Source organism: Engraulis encrasicolus, chromosome 23, assembly GCF_034702125.1.
Source record: "Engraulis encrasicolus isolate BLACKSEA-1 chromosome 23, IST_EnEncr_1.0, whole genome shotgun sequence".
Taxonomy (NCBI): Eukaryota; Metazoa; Chordata; class Actinopteri; order Clupeiformes; family Engraulidae; genus Engraulis; species Engraulis encrasicolus.
This window is the reverse complement of record NC_085879.1, coordinates 25,479,006-25,499,767: the sequence shown is the minus strand read 5'-3', so window position 1 is coordinate 25,499,767 and position 20,762 is coordinate 25,479,006. Positions and strand designations below refer to the sequence as shown.

The 20,762-nt window shown below is 43.1% G+C and overlaps 1 protein-coding gene and 1 long non-coding RNA gene across 2 annotated transcripts; one reads left to right on the top strand and one right to left on the bottom strand.

Moving 5' to 3' along the window:
• Nucleotides 1–607: 607 nt before the first annotated feature.
• Nucleotides 608–3,419, top strand: LOC134440193 (uncharacterized). Its single transcript, XR_010032926.1, has 3 exons — nt 608–686; nt 927–1,037; nt 3,328–3,419. It is a non-coding gene; the product is annotated as an uncharacterized LOC134440193 (long non-coding RNA).
• Nucleotides 3,420–5,352: 1,933 nt separating this feature from the next.
• On the bottom strand, nt 5,353–20,588 carry nup62l (nucleoporin 62 like). The gene is made up of 13 exons (XM_063190134.1): nt 20,489–20,588; nt 19,098–19,420; nt 17,800–18,086; nt 16,742–16,831; nt 15,877–15,993; nt 15,406–15,531; nt 14,501–14,630; nt 11,431–11,575; nt 10,953–11,002; nt 8,868–9,002; nt 7,185–7,296; nt 6,702–6,768; nt 5,353–5,576 (listed from the first exon to the last, which is right to left on the bottom strand). The coding sequence occupies exons 2-13, from the start codon at nt 19,409–19,411 to the stop codon at nt 5,485–5,487; spliced, it is 1,665 nt and encodes a 554-aa protein (XP_063046204.1). The 5' UTR covers nt 19,412–19,420; nt 20,489–20,588; the 3' UTR covers nt 5,353–5,484.
• Nucleotides 20,589–20,762: the final 174 nt, after the last annotated feature.

Here is a 20,762-nt window from a genome sequence, read left to right as displayed (position 1 = left end):
GAAGGTTTGATTTCACAGTCAGGGCCTCTTCCACTAGTTCACTGACTGAGCACTCCATTAGGGCTTCTGATGTCCTGGCCCGGAAACAGCTGCTCAACGTGCTGCAGTAAAGAGAATACATCCGCAGATGGCTGGTGAAGTGCGCCCTCTCTGTACTCCTTCATCTGCAGCAGTGTGGGCGTTGTCCGGTACAGCGTCGTCACTGTTCCTTAAAGGGTCAGTTTGGTCAATTTCAACATGCAGCTGTATTGCTCACGCTACCCTTGACTTGTCAGTACCTGGTGATGCCACATTTTTCGGCTCAGCCCTTTCCGAGATATGAGCAATTCTAATGGGGGCAGCGTTTGTTTACATTTTTAAAAAATGAAACATAGGCCTACTCCAAATATTTTCCCAAAAGGTACTGCTGTTTGCTAGTTGTCTGCTGATGTTTTATAAGCTTTTGGATGTTTTTGGGAATGAATCAAGATGTTTTTTTGAAATGTAAACAAACAGCTGGCCCCATTACAATGACCAGGATCTCTGGTACTGACAAGTCCAGGGTAGTGTGAGCATTACAGCTGCATGTTGAAATTGACCAAACTGTCCCTTTAAGGCAGGCTTACAGGGCCGAACACAAAGAGCCGCCTAGTACACCCTTGATGACGTATCCGGCCAGATGGTATAGCACACAGGACTCCGCTTTTGTGAGTGCATTTGGTGGATGGGTGGCTGGTGGTGGTGGTGTGTCTACCAAGTGCTAGAATCATAGCTGTCATCTGTTGTAATTATTCACTTGGTCATAATGATACCACAGATTCATTGAAAATCACTTCTTTCAATCAGCAGTAACTGGCTGTGAAATATTTAACCGTCCAGATCCAGTTCAACATTTGACTAATATCACTGTTTTTGTCTTTTTGTATTCCCATTGAGTTGTGTTACAGGTGGAAATGATTCTGCTCCTACTGCATGAGACTGCTGCTGTTGATGGGGAAGTGCTTTTGCCAGAAATGGCTTAGTTGCAGGTGGTGGCTTTCTTGAGTTGCACTGATAAGGTAACCTAACTAACCTTTTGAGGACCCTTACAGTAAGTAATATTATATCTGTGTCTAACATTTTGTATTTCCGGTGATTGAGGTCTTTAGCTGCAAAATGTATAGGACTTTGGTCAGACTAGTAGGGCCAGATATATGTGCACAGCAACGTAGTTGTCTTTTTTTTGTTTCTATACGCCATCCCAATGGAATTCAAATGAAACTACGGTAACAAGAGAATAAAAGTGCCTTTCAAAACATTCAAGGATCAGAGAGAAGTAATAATAAAACGAAGACACATTAACACATTTTTAACAAAAAATAAACGGTAGTTAAAAAGTCCTAAGGAATAGGCTAACTGAAACAAATGAGTTCTTAGTCTGCATTTGAACTTGGGTAATAAGTCAGGGGGCAGTGCATTCCAGAGCTGAGGAGCAGAGCAACTGAAAAGCTCTATTCCCCATGGTACTGAGATGGGCAGAGGGACAGAGAGGAGGATGGTCGAGGACAAACCGAGGTAGCGAGAGGGAATGGCAAGGCAAGATTGTTGCAAGATTGTGAATGGCCTGGGAAGGTGTGCAGGACAGGAGTATTTTAAGAAGCACAGGGTATTGAGCACTCAGAGACATAGCCAAGGTAAGAATGGAAGACGCCGAACAACCATTCAACAAGTTAATTGAGTCAAGACTGGGTCAAGAAATACCAGAGGACAGTTTTCAAAGGTATGGACTAGTGAAAGTGACTGTTGACAGACAGGGTGTCAAGACAATGGTATTTGTGTCGTATTCGTGGGTAAGCGGTTAGGGTGTCAGACTTGTAGCCCAAAGGATGCTGGTTCGACTCCGACCCGCCAGGTTGGTGGGGGGAGTAATTAACCAGTGCTCTCCCCCATCCTCCTCCCTGACTGAGGTACCCTGATCATGGTACCGTCCCGCCACACTGCGCCATTGGGGACTGCCCCCTTGCATGGATGAGGCAGAAATGCAATTTTCTAGTGTGCAGTGTTCACTTGAATTTTGTGGAGTACTGTGTCACAGTGAATTTAAATGTATTACTTTAATAAATGTTAATAACATTTGGGAATGGGCAGCATAGTTGCAATGCCTACTCTGGCCACCCTTGTAAGATCAGATAACTAACTTTTAGTGTCTGTTTTCACCCTTGTAAGATCAGATAACTAACTTTTAGTGTCTGTTTTCACAGAAATTTGTCTAGCGTGACACTTCTCCACAATCCACATGTAAACAGGCATTTAAAAACAATATGGCCATTGGTCTTGTCCTCTAGGTCCTCTAGGCCCAAGCTGTTAGGGCAGCACAGTACAATAAATTAAGTTGCCAAAAAAAAAAAACTTAAAATATTCCTCTGTGGTATTAAAAAAAATATGCTTTCCATGTAGATGTGTGCGTTCTACTGTTCTCCACTTCTGTGAAGCAATACTATAGGATGAGGGTGAAAATGGTGTTTATATATATTTTTTTTTCAGCAGCAAGACATTCTAAAATTTCTTCCAGAAGGGAGGAACGCTAATTATTGGTTTAGCAAAGGGTCCAGAGCAATCTTGTCCGCCATTCTTGCTGTGTGATCCATTTAACTTTCCAATAAATGTCCCTCCAGGGTGTGGCCTACCATTTTGGCACTGTACCTTTTAAACAAAGTCTTGGGTAGGCTGTGGCATTCCAACAAATATAAATTGGTTCTAATTGGCCCAAAATGTGCTTAGGAAATATCCCTATGCCATTATATCTCCTGCATGAAACGTTGATGTAAGGCAGAGTCCATCTTTTCATGTTGTTATCGACAAAATTCTGTCAATTCCACCTGAGAGTGTAGATGTAGATATCAAGACTCATCAGACTAGGCAACATTTTTTTTAGTGTCGTTTATGGTGAGCCAGTCGAAATTGTTGCCTCATTTTCCTGTTCTGACAGGAGTGGCACCAAATGTGTTTATCTGCTGCTGTAACCCATTTGCCTCAAGATGTGCTGTGTAATCAGGGATTCTCTTATGATACCTTTGTTGTACTGAGTGGTTATTTGACTTAATGTTGCCTTTGTATCAGCTCCAACCAGTCTGGCTATTCTCCTCTGCCATCAACAAGACATTTTTGCCCACAGAATCGCTGCTCACTGTATCCCCCCCCCCCCCTTACCATTGTTTGTTAACCCCAGAGATGGTTATGTGTGAATATCCAGCAGATCAGTCTTTTCTGAATATTCAAATCAATCCCTTTCAGCACCAACAGCCATGCCATGTATATAAATAAATCTCTCTCTTTTTTTTTCTCCTGTCTGCTCCTCTCTGGTCATAGGTTGATGCTTTCAATGCATTGGAAGTTCCAGCATGTTCCAGTGAATTCCAATTCTTCATGCATTATTGATTTCACACACACACACACACACACACACACTCACACACACACACACACACACACACACACACACACACACACACACACACACACGTCTTGTCATGTACACAGACATGCCGTTTTATTCATAGTTATTTTGTTTGGGCTGTTTATGTTTCTATTTGGAGTATTTTTTTTATTTCAAATAAAAGATTGAACCATTCAAGCACAGGTTGTACAGCTGTGGGTTATTTACTTCATGTTCATTGCATCATGTTCATGTTCATTTGCATCCTGCATTGAGTGGTTTGACAGGTCTGATGATGACCAGCATCATAAAGGCTGAAATTAACAAATGCTATATTACCTACAACTGGGACATGCTGGGTTTATGTATTTATCTTTTTATGTATTGGAAGTATTTTATCCATTAAAATATCCTTCTGCTGAATCCAAAACAAATAGACATTATCAAGTGCTACGGACAATTAGCATATCAATGGTAAGTAATGGAGCTTCCTAGCTAAGATGAAGTTTCCCTCCCAAAGTGTAACTGCAATGATATTACCGTATTACGGTACTGACACTTCAATGTTTTTATATGACAATGAAGGCCATAAAATGGCCTACAAAAAACAAAACGAACTCGTTCTTTTGGGGGCGGCATAATCTGATATAATTACCGTTAAAGGACGCTCTCGCTCAATGAAATGTATTGACAGCTCCCGGTGTATAGGACCCTTCTGCGGTGGGCGTAGACTACGCAAACCACGTGACCACTCGTCGGCAAAGATCAAAGGATGCTCCAACTCTTTTCTCTACAGCTCTGCTCATAGGTAGAGGGAAATGTTTAGGCTAGTTGCTTTGCGAAAATGTATTGGTCCATGATGAGTGGGCACTGAGATACGCAAACCTAGTTGGTCAGTTGGATGTTTATTTTGTTTCGGCCTAGTGCCAGAATAATTTCTCAAAACTCAGACACAAAGGTCCCTTGGCTTTCCTTCTGCACTTGACCTCAGCACCTAGAGCTCACCTGCATGCATTTTGTAACCAAAGATTCTTCACATGAGTGTGTCCCCCAGTTGATAGTGCTTTGATTGTATGGTATAGGCCTGTTGACATAAAGGATGGGGTAAATTACCATAAAATAACTCTGTGGTTATTTACTTCACAATGAAATAAGTATCGTAGTATGAAGAATGAGAGGGGAAAGTAAGCTATTGTATTTGCTTCTGAATTGTTAACATGAAGAAGCACTTAAACCTGTGCTTTACATCAGGAACATCAAGGTCTTTGAGTCAGTGCACACTGCATGCAAATGGTAAGAGCTAATGATTCATTAGATTTATTTTTAGAGATGTTACTAAACATTTTGTATATGTACTTCATCTATTTGGAATGAGAGGCTATACTTCATTTCACATGTAGCCTAGGCCTACTACTTACATGTGTAATAACGGCATGGACTGTGTAATAAGTTCAGTCCATGTCTAATCTAATATGAGGCTCAGGCCCACCGCTAGGCATAAGCAGAGTAAGAAGAGCACTTAGGGCCTCAACAACTTTGTCCCCAAATTTGGGTCCTCCTGAATTGAGATTGACTAAAAAAACACATTATTATTATTATTCAATTATCAGATAGTCTGATGAAAATGTGCTCAATTATCTATGGTGCATATGAGGTATGTCAAAATTAAGAGTTCAGATGCAAACCCCTCCAAGTGCCTTTTCAGAAATCTGTAGAAATTTTTGAATTTTTAAATAATAATCTCCATCAAAGAGTTTTTTTTTATTTCATTTAAATATTTAAATTAATAATGAGCAGAAATTGCAGAAATGCACTTTTGCAGCTGAAATGTAGCTTATCAGAGAACATGGTTTTGCATCAACGAGTGTTCTTAGCTACTCTATTAATGCACATACCATTTTCTTTTTGACTACCAAATAAACAATTTAAAAAAAACACAAATTCAGATATTCAACAGCTTAAAAATGTATATTTTTATTGTAACATAATTAACACAGGCAAATAAATGGTCTGCCTTTTCAACAAAAAGAGAGAAGCAAAACAAATGAAATTTTAACAGCTAGTAATAATGCATGGTAAGGAAGAAAGCATCACTGGAAATTCAGCCGAAAATTCTTCTCTTGCTCTTTGCTTCGACTTTCACAAAGCTTGGATACTTCTTCCACTCGTCTCTGTAGCAAGACTGTAAGGAAATCAAACAAAGTTGTTTTTTTATTCTATAAAGACAAGCAATTTCACCAAAATCAGATTTTTAGGGGTACAACTCGATCTAGTGCATCAGCGTCCCATCCTCTACTTTTGCATGTGGGCTCATGATGCAAGGCAAGACGTCATTGATTATTACATTTTAATTCAACACCTTGCAAAAGCACGACCCCCAAAAGTAAAAGGAGAGGGCGGGAGGGACTAGATTGTGTTTATAAACCAAAAAAAGCCCATGTATATTTCAGTGTTGTGAGGAGGGGCAAGACACTGGCAGCCCACCACGTGAGCTAATTTTTTGACAGCGGTTTACAACAATCAGGGTTTCGAGATCAGTCAGTGTAGTATATTACTTTCAGTGGAAAGAATATGTTATGTCTATGCTATGTAATGTGTTATAGTTTCAGTTTGGTCCCAATGCTTCTCTTGGCATTTTAACATCTGCTGCCATTAACACCAAGTACCACAATGGAATTAAGCTTCCGAACTGTATTGTGCTATCCTGACTTTGTTTTTTATTATTATTATTTGTATGTGGTGCGGTTTCTATGAAACTAAATCATGTATTTATTTTATATATATGAACTGAAGATGTCAAATAAAATCTTTCATTCATTCATTCATTCATTCATTCATTCAAGTTGATGGCGAGAATGTGGTGCAGTTCGGGTAGGGTAGGTGTGGGGAACCTATGTCTCAAGGGTCGTTTGCGGCCCTTGAGGCCGTTTTATCGGGCCCCCGATATAATTTTAATGTTATGCAGCTTCACAGAAAATATGACATTTTGTAAAGGAATCTTAGAAAAAACATTTGCAATACAATTAAATTATATTCAGGGGACCTAGAGAAGGTGGGGTCTGTTTTAAAGGTGGCTGCCTTCAATATAGGCCAAAAGTGCAGGGGGAAATCCTGGTTTGTGTTCATAGTACGAGCCTCTGAGGACTTTTACCGCCCTCAGATGAATTTGAAGCGGCCCCCTCAAAAGAAAAAAAGGTTCCCCGCCCCTGGGGTAGGGAGACCTTTTTGCAATTACACTGACGTCCCAACCAGAAATAGTGCAAAGTTGTCACTTGTCAGCACTGACATTAAGGTCTGTGGAACGAACCTGAGTTCTGCTCCACCCACTGCAGAGAGTCCATGTGTGCGTTCAGGATCTTGCATATCTGTTGAAGCTGAGAGCGAGGGAGAGAGAGAGGGAGAGACAGAGAGAGAATGAATATCCCAGACTCTCACACAGGCTGAAGGCTGAAGTCTGTGTGTGTGTGTGTGTGTGTGTGTGTGTGTGTGTGTGTGTGTGTGTGTGTGTGTGTGTGTGTGTGTGTGTGTGTGTGTGTGTGTGTGTGTGTGTGTGTGTGTGGACATCAACATTATTGTTGTTGTTTATTGTTTTTATACTGACTGATGTGATGCAACATAGCTTTCTGTGTCTATTTTTACATTTTAGATCAATTGCTTTAAGATGTACACAAACTTCAACAATCCAAATGGCTAATAGTCATATGTCACGTTTGCCAAAAATAGTACATTTTTGACCGACCAAGCAGTCATCTACACTGAACAGTTTAACTCTGCCAAGTAGCCTACTCACAGGGTCGGTGGTCTCTCCTGGGACACTGGATGTGTTGAGATGTTCGATTATTTCTTTCAGGTCTTGGGACATTCGCTTCAGTTGAGCGTCCACATTCTCAGCCAACTTGTATCTGTGATGAGAAACATTCATAAGGACACAAAAAAAGTCACTTAGGAGGCATCTATGGGCAGTCATGGGTAAGCGATTAGGGCGTAAGTCTTGTAGCCCAAAGGTTGCCGGTTCGACTCCTGACCCACCAGGTTGGTGGGAGAGTTATCAACTACTGCTCTCCCCCATCCTCCTCCATGACTGAGGTACCTCCCTGAGCATGGTACCGTCCCGCCGCAATGCTCCCTTGGGGCGCCATTGAGGGCTGCCCCCTTGCACGGGTGAGGCATAAATACAATTCCATTGTGTGTGCAGTGTGGAGTGCTGTGTCAATGACAATGGGATTTGGAGTTTCCCAGTTGGACTTTCAGGCTTTAAATCTACTTGTAAGGCTAGAAAAGAACCCCAGGAGAAATAGCTGTGGCATTGCTACAGCTAACGGGGATCCAACAAATAAACAAAATAAACATCTTTATCATCCTTGTTTCACCTTGCTGAAGTGATTACAAAATAATGATAGAAGAGAAAAGGGGTCGTTTGTATACTTTGAATATATGCTTTCATGACATGTAACCCTAACATATTTGTAAGCAACAGTGTTCACTTGAATAGATTATCTAAGTATGTATTTACTGAAGTATGTGTTTAGTTAAGTGTTAGCAATATGTTGTTATGTAGTACCATGTACCATGAGTTTTTTTGACTAACAGTCTGCTGGATTGTCTGCGATCACATCTACATTCATCACAAGCCAAATATCCCAATATCAGCCAAACTGAATTTTCACCAGCATTTGGCCGGTTGGTGGGTGTTAATTTAGAGCTGTAGTGATTTAGGTAGGTAGGTACTCTCCACCAGTGCCTCTTTTCCACTGCCGATTTTCTGGTAGCCCTACAGCTCGAAACATTGCGAGTCGGCCGGCACCTTTTGGATTACGATTGAACTGTGTCGCGCCTATTCAAAAATCAAAAAGTGGCGGCCGAGTCGCGCTATGTCGAGCTGTAGGCCTACCGGAAAATCGGCAGTGGAAAAGAGGCACAAGCCTCTAAATTCTTACGAGCCAAACACACACTCCCTGATGGGTCAGAGTGGCTACTAAGTTGGTAAAACTTAACTTTACGGATCGCTAATAAAGTGGTAATTTCGTGTTAATTTCATAGTCATTTCATAGTTATTTCAGGGTAATAACAGCAAAATAACCATACAGTTTCCAGTGCATTGTGTGTGTGTGTGTGTGTGTGTGTGTGTGTGTGTGTGTGTGTGTGTGTGTGTGTGTGTGTGTGTGTGTGTGTGTGTGTGCGTGTGTGCGTGTCAACAAAGTGTCACCGTGCTGCGAGTCATCAGGGTGTCACCACAATGCACTGGAAACTGTATGGTTATTTTGCTGTTGTTACTAAAAACAAACAGTTATTACTCTGAAATAACTATGAAATAACTATGAAATTAACATGAAATGATCACCTTATTAGCGATCTTAGCGTAAAGTAAATTGTTACCACTAAGTTTTCTGTTCTACCAGCCAAATTGAATTTTCAGCAGCATTTGGCCGGTTGGCAGGTGTTAATTTAGAGCCCTGCTCTAGTCTCCACCTACGTTCGTTCCCTCTCCTCGTCTGCGTTCTGCATGTAGATGGTTCCACTCTGCTCCTTGACGGACTCCTCCAGCGGCCCCAGTAGGTCTTCCAGCTCCTTCTGCTGCGAAAGGATGAAGTCCAGCTCCTGGTCCAGCCTACAGGGAAGGGGGAGGGAGGGGGTTGGGGAAATGGAGACAGTTGCTACCAAAGACAATGGACAGAAGGCAGCTCACCGACGTATTAAGAGCGTAGTACGGCATAGCCACGAGCGGAGTCACTTTCATCTTCTACGGTCAGTACTGGTGGCATGGTTAAGTGCAATGCCCTTTCCGCCAGGGCTGGAGTGTGGGACACGTCACAGGACACAATGATTGTTTGACAGCTGAGCTATCGTTAATTATCCCCCGCGATTAACGATGACTGACAGCCGTAGTTAATTTGGCCACAAACAGAACATCGACAACCAGACATCTTCTTTCGCCCATGGCAGAAACTCACAGCAGCCGCTCGCACCCACAATGCAATTCAAATTCCGGATATCCAGATTGATTTCGGAGTCACATTTTTTTATCCATCATGGCGTCACACCCACTGCCCGATGCGCACCGTGTCCTCAGGTTACGCTCCCGTACTACACCGTGGCCAATGCCTTTTCCAGCCAATCGTTTTTCTCCAATCTACTTTCTTTGGTTACTACTCAGTTAAGTGACGTTTCGGGCAACATGCCCTACATCAGACGGTCTGATGAAGGGCATGGTGCCCGAAACGTCACATTAAAATAAGAGCAACGGGAGCTTGGTGTCGCTGACTTTTCTTTCAGTTTTCATGGTATTTTTGCTAGTCCTGAATCCAATCTTTTTGAGACAGATGTGCGTGTTTTTCTCTTTTTGACAATACTACTCAGTTAAGGCCACCTTGAGCAGGGGGGTATTTCAAGAAGATGGTTCAATTACAAAACCAGGCTAAATAATCGTATGACAGTTTGACTAAATGATGCCTGCAGGCCACCTACTAGCAGGTTTTCCAATCTCAGTACAGTAGATCAACTAAAGCTGGGCTTACACTGTGCGACTTTTGCCCCGAGTTTGCCACGATGTGGCATTCGCACGACTTTTTGGGAGTCGGGCCAATTTCTTGCTCAATCGCAGGTCAATTGCGAGTCTTGCATCGTGCAGTGTACATGGGGTAACGAAAAGCGATTTCGCCTCACGATTGTGCAATCGCAGGGTCGCAAGAAAATCAAAACTGTTTGAAATCCTGGTCGTGCCTCGTGACTAAATCGCACAGTTAAAGCAGTGCTACGACCCGATTTGACACTACACATGCACAAGTTCATAGGGCCGTGCGATTCGCTCTTGATCGCGTCCTCATCTCCACCTCAGGTGCGCATGTTCCCTCCTCTGCAGCCCCGGGAAACATGCGTGTCGTGTCACACAGTCGGACCATTCTGCTCGCATCCGATAGTCCGTATAGTGTGAGGATATGAGTCGTGAGATATTAACTTTTAAATCACAAAATTTCCTTGTGCAGTGTGAGCAGGAGCTTAATACCCACAACTGAAAATATCGCACAGTGTATGCCCGGCTTTAGGTCCATAGGTCCACTGAAAAGGTAAAGATTTTGTTTTTAAAGTTGTTTAACAGAAATCTATAGACGATTTATATTGTTGGGTCTTCATATGAAACTGCAAAGGTTCCAGAACCTTGCAATATGAGTCTAGAGGTTGGGATGATGCTAACGAATATTGTCCCGGGTGCAATTGCCTTCAGTTTCAGACCTTTGGCCAAAACACACCCGGGACAATATCAGACATCATCCCTCCGACTAGTCAGAAATTGCTAAAGGAAACACGGCTACTCGATCACATCATCCAGGTACCCAACGCCTTCTCATGTTCAGAACATGACCTGATGACGATTATGTGAATGTTTGGCATTCCCCTCACTTCTTGGGAAGCACAATGTCACTACTTTCAGAATAGTTAAGTTGTTCATGCCACTCTGGGCTTTTTTAAAATTCCAAACAGTCTTTATAGGTTGGTGTAGTATTCTACTTTGTTTGATAGATTTGTCAGAAAGACTGAGTTTAATTAAAACTTAACATACCGTCTCTGATCCAGTTTCACCTTCTCCATGTCTTTGTGTAGTGATGTGATCTATTAGAAAACAAAAATAGATCAAATATGGAATTAATGAGGAAAGTTTTCATAAGAAAAGCTAAAATGTACACAAATACATACACAACAACCCACACATTGGGATTCACCAAGTAAGAAAAGAACAAAAACTCTAGTAATAGCAGCCTTTCCACCATACGGGCTCACGCACACACTCACTCACGCACGCACACCTGTGTAGTGTACGCACCCTCTCTCCATTCTCCAGGAGCATGCAGTCCCACAGTCACACACACGCGCGTGCACGCACGCACGCACGCACGCACGCACGCACGCACGCACGCACACAGCTGTGTATTGTACGTACCCTCTCTCCGTTCTCCACGAGCATGCGGTCCCACCATGCCACACACACACACACGCACACACGCACACACACACACAGCTGTGTCGTGCAGTGTACGCACCCTCTCTCCGTTCTCCACGAGCATGCGGTCCCAGGCGTTGACCTGCGTGGCTTGCTGCAGGAAGTGCCTCTCCTGGTCCTCCAGCTCGGAGCTCCACTTGTTGATCAGCCCCTCCAGCTGGGCGTACGTCATCACTGGTGCCGTGCTACACTCAGACAACAGGAGGAGATCATCACATCGTTACTACCACCGAACTACTACAACTATCAATTCAAGTTACTATTCATCTTGATGATATAATCAGCCCCTCCTACACTCAGACACAAGACGACACCATCACTGGTTACTACCACAACCAGGGCTCTAAATGATCACCAGCCAACCGGCCAAATGCTGGTGAAATTGAAGAGTTCAGATGCAAAACCCCCTAAATGCCTTTTCAGAAAATAATCTTAATTCATTTGTATTTAATACAAAGCTATCAAAATTGCATATTTTTTATTTTATTTATGTAATATAACTATTTGTATGTATTATCAAGTACATGAATGTAAACCAAACCAACAACTTGGTTCTCTAAAAATATAGAAGTGCAGGTCTTCAGAAATGGAGTTAGGGGGTTTTGCATTTGAACTCTTCAATTTCAGTTTGGCTGGTAGAAAAGACCATCTTACAGGCCACTCTGTCCCAGTGGTGAGTGTGTGTTTGGCTAGTAAGATTAACATCTACCAACCATTTTGGCTAGTGATGAAAAAAAGTGAATTTGGAGCCCTGACCATAACTATCAATCTGTCATGTTAAAAAAGGTTACTATTCATCTTGAAAATATATTCACCGTCTACAGTATAATGGCATTAGTCAAGTTGTCTATTATTTGGGTAATAAGTTTTGCCGCATACGGTCATGTTAAAAAACACATTAAAAAGGTGCACTGTGCAGGAAATTGTCAAAAAAGGTACTGCAATCATGCTGCTCATTGAAACTGTGTTGCCTATTGTCAAATTTGATCTTTTCATGAAAGTTTACAAAGAAATAAACTAATATTTTCCAGTATGGCCCAAGTACAGTCATTTTTGCAGCTAAAAAGGGCTATTTCTTGAAATTCAAAATGGCGGACCATGGAGCATGTATGAAAAGCGCAATTTTCCAAGTCATATTGAATACTTAGAATTTGATGGTGGTGGCAAGTATTCATGAAATAGACAACATTAGTGAATAGGCAGCATGAATTCTGGAAATAAACAACTAAAAATCTTACACAGTGCACCTTTAAGGGCTGTAACGATATTGTATCGAACCGAGAAATCTCAATACGCAGAGTCACGATACTGTATCATAATGCAACAAGGCAGTATCGTGGCAGTATGCCCTTTCAAAGTTCTGTTCCCCTTCAGTCCAGAAAATGACCGCATGATATTATCTGACAGTGCTTCCAAGCTTCAAATCAATATCATTATTTTTCTTTAGTAGCCTCTTGTAACCAATTCTACCTAAAGAATCATCAAAACAGATACATTTGAAAAATCATGGGGTGTATTGAACCGTAGGTTATAAATCGTGATATGAACAGAATTGTGAGTTGAGTGTATCGTTACAGCCCTATTATTAGTAGTAGTAGTAGAAGGGGCCTGGTGGTTAAATGACCTGAGAAGCCATAACATTACACCAGCGACCCAGGTTCGATTCTGGCCCAAGGTGATTCGCCAAGAGCCAGGCCACGCCCTCCTAGTGACAACACCTTCTGCGTTGCTTCTAGTCTGGCCAAGAGCAATGTAAATATTGCTTTTCTGATTACCGGTGTCCTGTCTATATGAGCGACCCGTCGAGATGTGATTCTCTTCGCTACTGAGCATGCGCACGCATGCGCACACCCTCGCGGTGGTTTTCGCGGGTGATTGCCCATCGAATTGTGAGACCGCAAGTTACGATAGGATCCCCTGAGACTGTCAACTTTGGTGACTCAAACTGTAGCCTATGTCCTCCTGAGGTTACCACCAGTCATCCATAGTCTAGTTAGCCTATAGCCTGTCCACCGACTGTCATGGACTGAAAGTTACGATATATCCCCTGGGGGGAAAACGGGAAATTGCGTGGATCATCCAGCAGATCATTGGAAAATCTGCGAAATAGCGTGGCCTCGAACATTTGCTACTTTGTTGCCTAACCGTAATCGCTCACACACTCAGCCTCGAACATTGTAACATCGATCAGAAAAGACTATGTAGAGGAGGCGTTCTCGTTGCAAAATGGAAAAAATCGCCACCTCTGATTGAGCTGTCAAAATGCTCCCTTCACCCTTTTCACTCAAGAATTTGAATCGACTGCATTGTAAAATGCCTGAACATGGTAATAAGAAATGCACTGGTGGGGATGTTATGAAAATATGATTCCGGTCATTAAAAGACAGACATCTGCCAAAACAAAGCCACAATACGCTATCTGCTATCTGGGAATATCTAAACCGCGCTTGTTTATCCCCATAGCAGTAAGCACATGATTTAATGTGGCAATTTGCCTTGCGAGCCCACGTCACATTTAAACCAAACCAACAGCAAATGACTGCATTAAACAACCCGTAGCCAGGCCCTGATCCCAAACACTTTCTCCAGTATTTGCACAAACTCAACTCAGTCTCTTTCATGTGGTACGTTTCTTAACTTGCTCAAACGAGAGGCTCACGGCTTTTTAGTGGTCAGCAGCCGCACGTTCTTATTAAACTCCGCACGAACGACTGCACACCCCTGTCCGTGAAATAAACAAAGTAGGCCTAATGGTTATTAAAACAGTCCTACGTGGACCGATTGAAACGCCTTCCGCGGAAAATCAAGGTCGCTCATTTAGATGAGGCATCGCAAATCGATAGAACACCACTATCGAATAGGGCGACCGGTCGCTCATCTCGACGAGGCAACACATCTCGACAGAACACCGGAAAAAAAAAAAAAAAAAACACACACACTTTGTCCAAAACCAATCAACCAGTAGCAAACCTAGGGAGGCGGGTCAACCATGCCGTAGGTCTCCTAACCAAAGGTGTCCTAAAGGAGTGTTCACCTGATGTAAAATGGATCCCGGAAATGAACGAGCCTGGGGTATCTTCCCCTCCTATGAAAATCTTTGGTAGTAGTACCTGACTGGGGCGGCGACTGTGGTGGCAGCGGCGGTAGCAAGGGTGCCAAGTGGGGCGGTGGAGGCAGCTGGCTTCAGGCTCAGGCCAAAGCCTGTGGCAGGGGCGGCTGCTGCTGCTGTGGTGGTAGCAGCTGAAGACGGACACGTAAACACCCACACACACACACACACACACCCAAACACACACACACACACACACACACACACACACACACACACACACACACACACACACACACACACACACACACACACACACACACACAGCCAGAGAGACAGACAAATAAACAATGTAATCCGAGATAAAACTAAATTGACAAAAGAATGTTGAGACCTAACTTGACTGTCGACACCCAAACAGTACAGTCATGAAAATTATATTACCATATAAAGAAGACAAGCATGAGCATGCTAACTAAGGATTTACCTGAACTGAACACACAGACAAGAGCTCCAAAGGATGACGAGACCAACATTTAGACTGCTAAAACCCAGACTGTGCATGAAATAGAATATAACCATATTAAGAAGACAAGCACATGCTTACGCACACAACCACACACAACCTAAGAATTTAACTGAACTGAACACACACTGACTAGAGCTCAAAAGGATGACGAGACCAACATTTGACTGTCAAAACCCAGACTGCATAAAATAAAATATGACCATGTAAAGGAATGATGAAGAAAGGAAGGACTACACACTGGTCTTCTTTGGTGGTAGTTTATTAGCAAATAAACTACCAGCAAAGAAGACCAGTGTGCTGTGATTCATCCTTCCTTTACTTGGATTACTTGTACTGCATACCACAAGCACCTGGACAGTGGTTGTGCACAGGGACTCTCCTATGAATTAAATCGGAACATGTAAAGAACACCAATTGACTTCTCAAGTCATGGTTACCTATGCCAGCAGGGGCGGCAGCAGTGGCAGCAGGGGCGGCAGTGCCCAGCTTGAGCGAGAGTCCCGTGCCCAGGGTGGGGGCCGCGGAGGCTGTGGGCAAGGATGCAACAGTCGTACCACCTCCCACTGTGGAGAGGGAGGGGGAGAAGGGGGGTGGGGAAACAAGCTCAACTTCAAAATGTAGTGTGCAGTTACAGATAATGTGCAACAATAATATGAAGGCTTGCAAACATATTTTCGATGCTGAAGTTAACAATAATACTATATAAAATATATATATAAAATATAATAATATGTATAATAATACCATTGATCAGAGTGAGAGAGAGAGAGAGAGAGAGAGAGAGAGAGAGAGAGAGAGAGAGAGAGAGAGAGAGAGAGAGAGAGCGCGAGAGAGAGAGCGTGAGTGTGTGCGTGTGTGTGTGCGTGTGTGTGTGTGTGTGTGTGTGTGTGTGTGTGTGTGTATCTTACAAGTGAAGGCGGTGGCGGGTGTGGATGTGATGGGGGCGGCGAACAGGGATGGTCCAGTGGAGGCAGGTGGGGCGGCCTGGCTGGCTGGAGCAATGGTGGCCACAGGGGCCGGGGTAGCTGTAGAGGGACACACCAAAGAGGGTAGATTAAAGAAAGAGGATTCAAACTCTGGCCAACCAATGCAAAAGAGTGTGCTCAAGTTTGGTCTCCTGAGGGGGCGATGTCCCCTCCTTCTTCTTCTTTTCTTTTTGTGATGTTTGGTGACGGCTTGCACAAGATGTGCGCTACCGCCATCTGCAGGAAAAGTTCTCCTAACCAAAGGTCTCCTAAAGGGGCATTCACCTGACATCACATGGATCCAGGAAACGAACGAGCCTGGGGTATCTTTCTCTCCTAAGAAAATCTTTGGTCAAAACCCTGCCACATATTAATTTGATCCAACCAGCTCTGAATCAGAGAAAGTAGAATATATTGAGAAGGCTTACTCCGATTGGCACCCATTGCAGCCAATAAGCTTGCAGTTGGCTAACGCTTCCGTCTCGGAGTGTGCCCTTATATTCCAGCTTCTCTACGAGTACCCAAGACAGGTAGACCAGCTGCTAAGTGAGGCCAGGCCACCAATGTTAAAAAGAATGTGGATGTGATTTTTTTTTCTTTCTGGACCCAAAATTGACACCTCTGCTTGTGAGGAACTAGACATGTCCTTTGAGCTCGAATAAGTTTTTGGTCTCAACTAAGGGGCTTCATTAGTGTCTTGACAATGATGTATTCACATTTGTGATATGCAATCAAGATATCTCTCTAACTAATGACACTGAATTGTCGATTAATTATGAATCATTCATATTGACTTGACAATGGGTACCTGCAGGCTTAATGCCAAAGGCGAATCCTCCACCTTGGGCTGTGGTTGCTGCAACTGACGCAGCTGGTGCTGCTCCACCCAGACTCAGGCCTGAGAGAGAGAGAGAGAGAGAGAGAGAGAGAGAGAGAGAGAGAGAGAGAGAGAGAGAGAGAGAGAGAGAGAGAGAGAGAGAGAGAGAGAGCGAGAGAGAGAGAGAGAGAGAGAGCGAGAGAGGCACACAAGCACAGCTCATAGATCAATGTGCATACAGAATGTTTTGTTACACACAAAAAAACAGACAAAGAAGATAAACAAATGTGTTTGTTTCCTACCAGGAGGGAGGTGTAATGCCAATCTCCCCACAGGGGGTGCTGTGGCACACTGTGTTAGAGCACTCATACCATATTGACCAGTTTAGAAGCTACGTCATCACTGACTGTGCATGCATTGTTGCCACACACACGCACACGCACACACACACACACACACACACACACACACACACACACACACACACACACACACACACACACACACACACACACACACACACACACACACACGCACACGCACACGCACTAAAGAGAGAAAACCTGCCGTCCCGAAGGGTGTATGTTTGTAAAAAAAATTAAGATATCCTAAAAAGTACACTTGTCACACTATTCCAAGAGGGAATAGTCTGCTGCAGAAAGATGTTTGTGGTTACAAGAAATTGTCCCGACTGGACTGAGGACACCAACAGGAATGCCAGTGTCTGTGGCGCCCACTTCATATCTGAAGCTATCATGACCATCCATGTATTTATGTGTATTTATGTAAGGAAAGACCTTATACACATAATTGTACACAACAGTAAAAGTATAGCACACTCTTGAGTACCACCACAAATGTTCTCTCTCTCTCCCCCTGACAGATACATACATACACTCACAATCACACAAGGGCTTATAGCATAGAGAGCAAAAGGGCTTATAGAATAGATATAGCAGATTTGAAATCAAACGAATATTTTAATAGTCGACTAATCAATAGGTCTAGTCGTGATTAGTCAGATATAGCAGATTTGTAATCAAACCAACCTGTGTTTGCTCCAAGGGTGAGGGAAGGGGCAACTGCTGCGGGAGCGGCCGCCGTAGTGGCCTGAATCTTGGGCGCGCCGAAGCTGAACCCCCCTTGAGCTGCAGGCGGAGCTGCAGTCATGGCAGGGGCTGCGGCAGCAGGGGCCTGGGTGGCGAGCCCTCCAAAGGAGAACCCAGACCCGGCCGTGGACGCCGCCGTCATCAGACCCCCCAGGCCTCCTGCGGCCGGGGCAGCAGCCGGCTGGGACGCGGCAGGCAGACTTAGGCCCAGCTTTGGTGTGGAAGTGCTGGGGAGGGAGAAGAATAGGCATCGATGGACTCATATAAATATAGAATACTTTTCCTTCCCAGCTTGGTTGGTTGAATTCATTCAATTTTGATCCAATTTCCAATTTGGGGATTAATAAAAGTCTCACTTACTCACTCAAATGATAGCATGCATAAATAGCTGTATTTGTTTTCCTTTTTTGCAATGTTCTTTATGTGTAAGCTTTCAACACATTTTACCCTTCGGGTCAATGAAGTAATTCTACTCTACCATCTAAACGTCCACATACAAACACACATCACAGACCGCGCTCTGAAGGGACAAGAACGTCGTGCTCTTTGGTATCGATTTCAACACTGATGACATCTGGATCTGATTACATTAAATTAGATGCTTTTATTTGGGTCATTGGCTTCAGCACAATTGTTTGTCTACACTTCTGATACCATTTTTAAAAATGGAAAACATCTGCGTATATTGCCTTTTCACTGTGTTTTGTAACATTATACCTTAATTCAATTTGCATCTAATTTTGTAATTTCTGTAAAAGCCTTACATATACAGTAGATCCCCCTTATTTAGTCAACACTCATCCACAACTACTGTATAATGAAATAGTTAAAGATGCACTGTGTAGGATGGTGGCCAGAGTAGGTATTGCAACTATGCTGCTCATTGAAACTGTACTGTCTGACTACTGCTAAATTTGATGTTTTCATTATTTTATTTTTTACTAAATAATGAACAACAATGTAGAAGGAAGACCAAAGTGCAGTAAGTTTTGCAGCTAAAAATATCTATTTCTGGCAATTAAAAATGGCAGACAATGGAGTAGCCCCCCCTTTCATGTATGAACAGTGCATTACTCCCAGTCATAATAAATACTTAGAATTTTGATGGTGGTGGTAACTATCTATGAAGAGGGTAACATTTTCTTTGAATGGGCAGCATATATTCTGGAAATAAACCACTAAAATATTACACAGTGCACCTTTAAGGATAAACAAATGCTTGCTGAGCTGATACCTACCCGAGAAGACCCGCGCCACCAGCAGCAGGGTTGCCGAATGAAAACCCTCCCCCGCCAGCAGGGGCCGGCTGTGCCGCAGGAGCCCCGAAGCTGAAGCCGCCTCCCATGGGTGCCGCGCCGCCATTCCCGGGGGTGGGCTGTGTGAGGAGGCTGGTGAGCTGAGGTGTGGCGGTCTGGGCTGGAGCTTGGGCTTGCGGCTGGGCAGCAGGCGTCCCGAACGAGAATCCTCCTCCGGCAGCTGGAGGTGCCGCAGTCGTCTTTGGGGCACCAAAGGTGAACCCTCCGCCACCTCCGCCACCGAAATTGAATGCCATGTTTGGAATCTGAAGAAAGATGGAATGTCTATTTATCCATGTGGAGCTGTTGTACTGTACATCATTTTTGTAGTTTTTAGCAACAGGTGATCAAAAGCTGCACCGCTTATTTTAGTGCGGGAACCAGGGGGACATACAATTAACAACATAGTTAAGTGATGAACCAGGGTTCGTTAACCTACAGGAAGTGGTAAACCTGCTAATAGATATATGTGCAGGCATCAGTTAAGCAAGAAAATGAGGACTCTGGGCTCTTCTATTAGATGATTTACCTCTATCACAAGGTTAATTTAATCTGGTTTACAACTGAACCAGCTTCTTAATATACCCCCCAGGTCAGTGGCTAGAACTCAAGAACATGGTCATCATGGTTTGGGAGAACAGTCTGTTACCTCACTGACAAACCATTTAGCAAACAGGATTCTAAGTGGGAACGCAATTCTTAGTAGGACGTCAAGCTAGTATCAACAGGGACATCTGTCAAGCCTGTCAAATGTCACTGATAAGATACTGACAAGTCTATGCCTTAATTCCCTTTTGCAACTTCATAAGAAAAACTCGGCAGGTACACAAGCAGGTGAAGTCAACTTTGAACTACTACTTGAATGCCAACAAGTAGGCATGTCTTTCGACCATGTCATTATATCTAAGCGATATAATAGACATAAAAAATAATGTTAACTTTAACTCCGAAGTTTAGTGAAAGGATACGTGAGAGTGGACTACTGTCATGAAATGCTAGTCCCGCTAACATAAGCGTTTAATTGTTTTGATTACAAGTTATGTTCGATTAATTCAACAAATAACCACAACAAATAATTCCATTTACCGTATTTAAATGACTTCGCTTATGTAATATACTCGAAAATTGTACAGAGTGTCTGTATGAAAGAAACAAGATCGTGGCTTAAAAACATAATCAGGCTTTGCTAAGCATGCGTTACACATCCCTGTTGACAACGAAACTTACCGGTTGTAGTTAGAACTCCTAATTAACCACTATTATCATGATCAAATGTATGGTTAACATACTTGTCCCTCAAAACAAGACATTAACCATATATTGAAAATATTTACCTGTTTTAGGGAGCGTAAAAAAGTGTTTCCATTCCTCTATCAAATAGAGCGCGGCAATGATGTCATCAGTTCTGCGACTCGTGAGAGAGAAAGACCCCAGCATGCTATGAAAGATGCCTGTTCAGAAATATTGGCTTTTCCACAGCAAGAATCCTTCTGAAACGTTGCCCATACCTCAGATAGATCCATAACAATGAACAAAACACCTATTAAATGTAGGTAATCATGAATACAGCTGCATAATATAATATAATATAATATAATATAATATAAT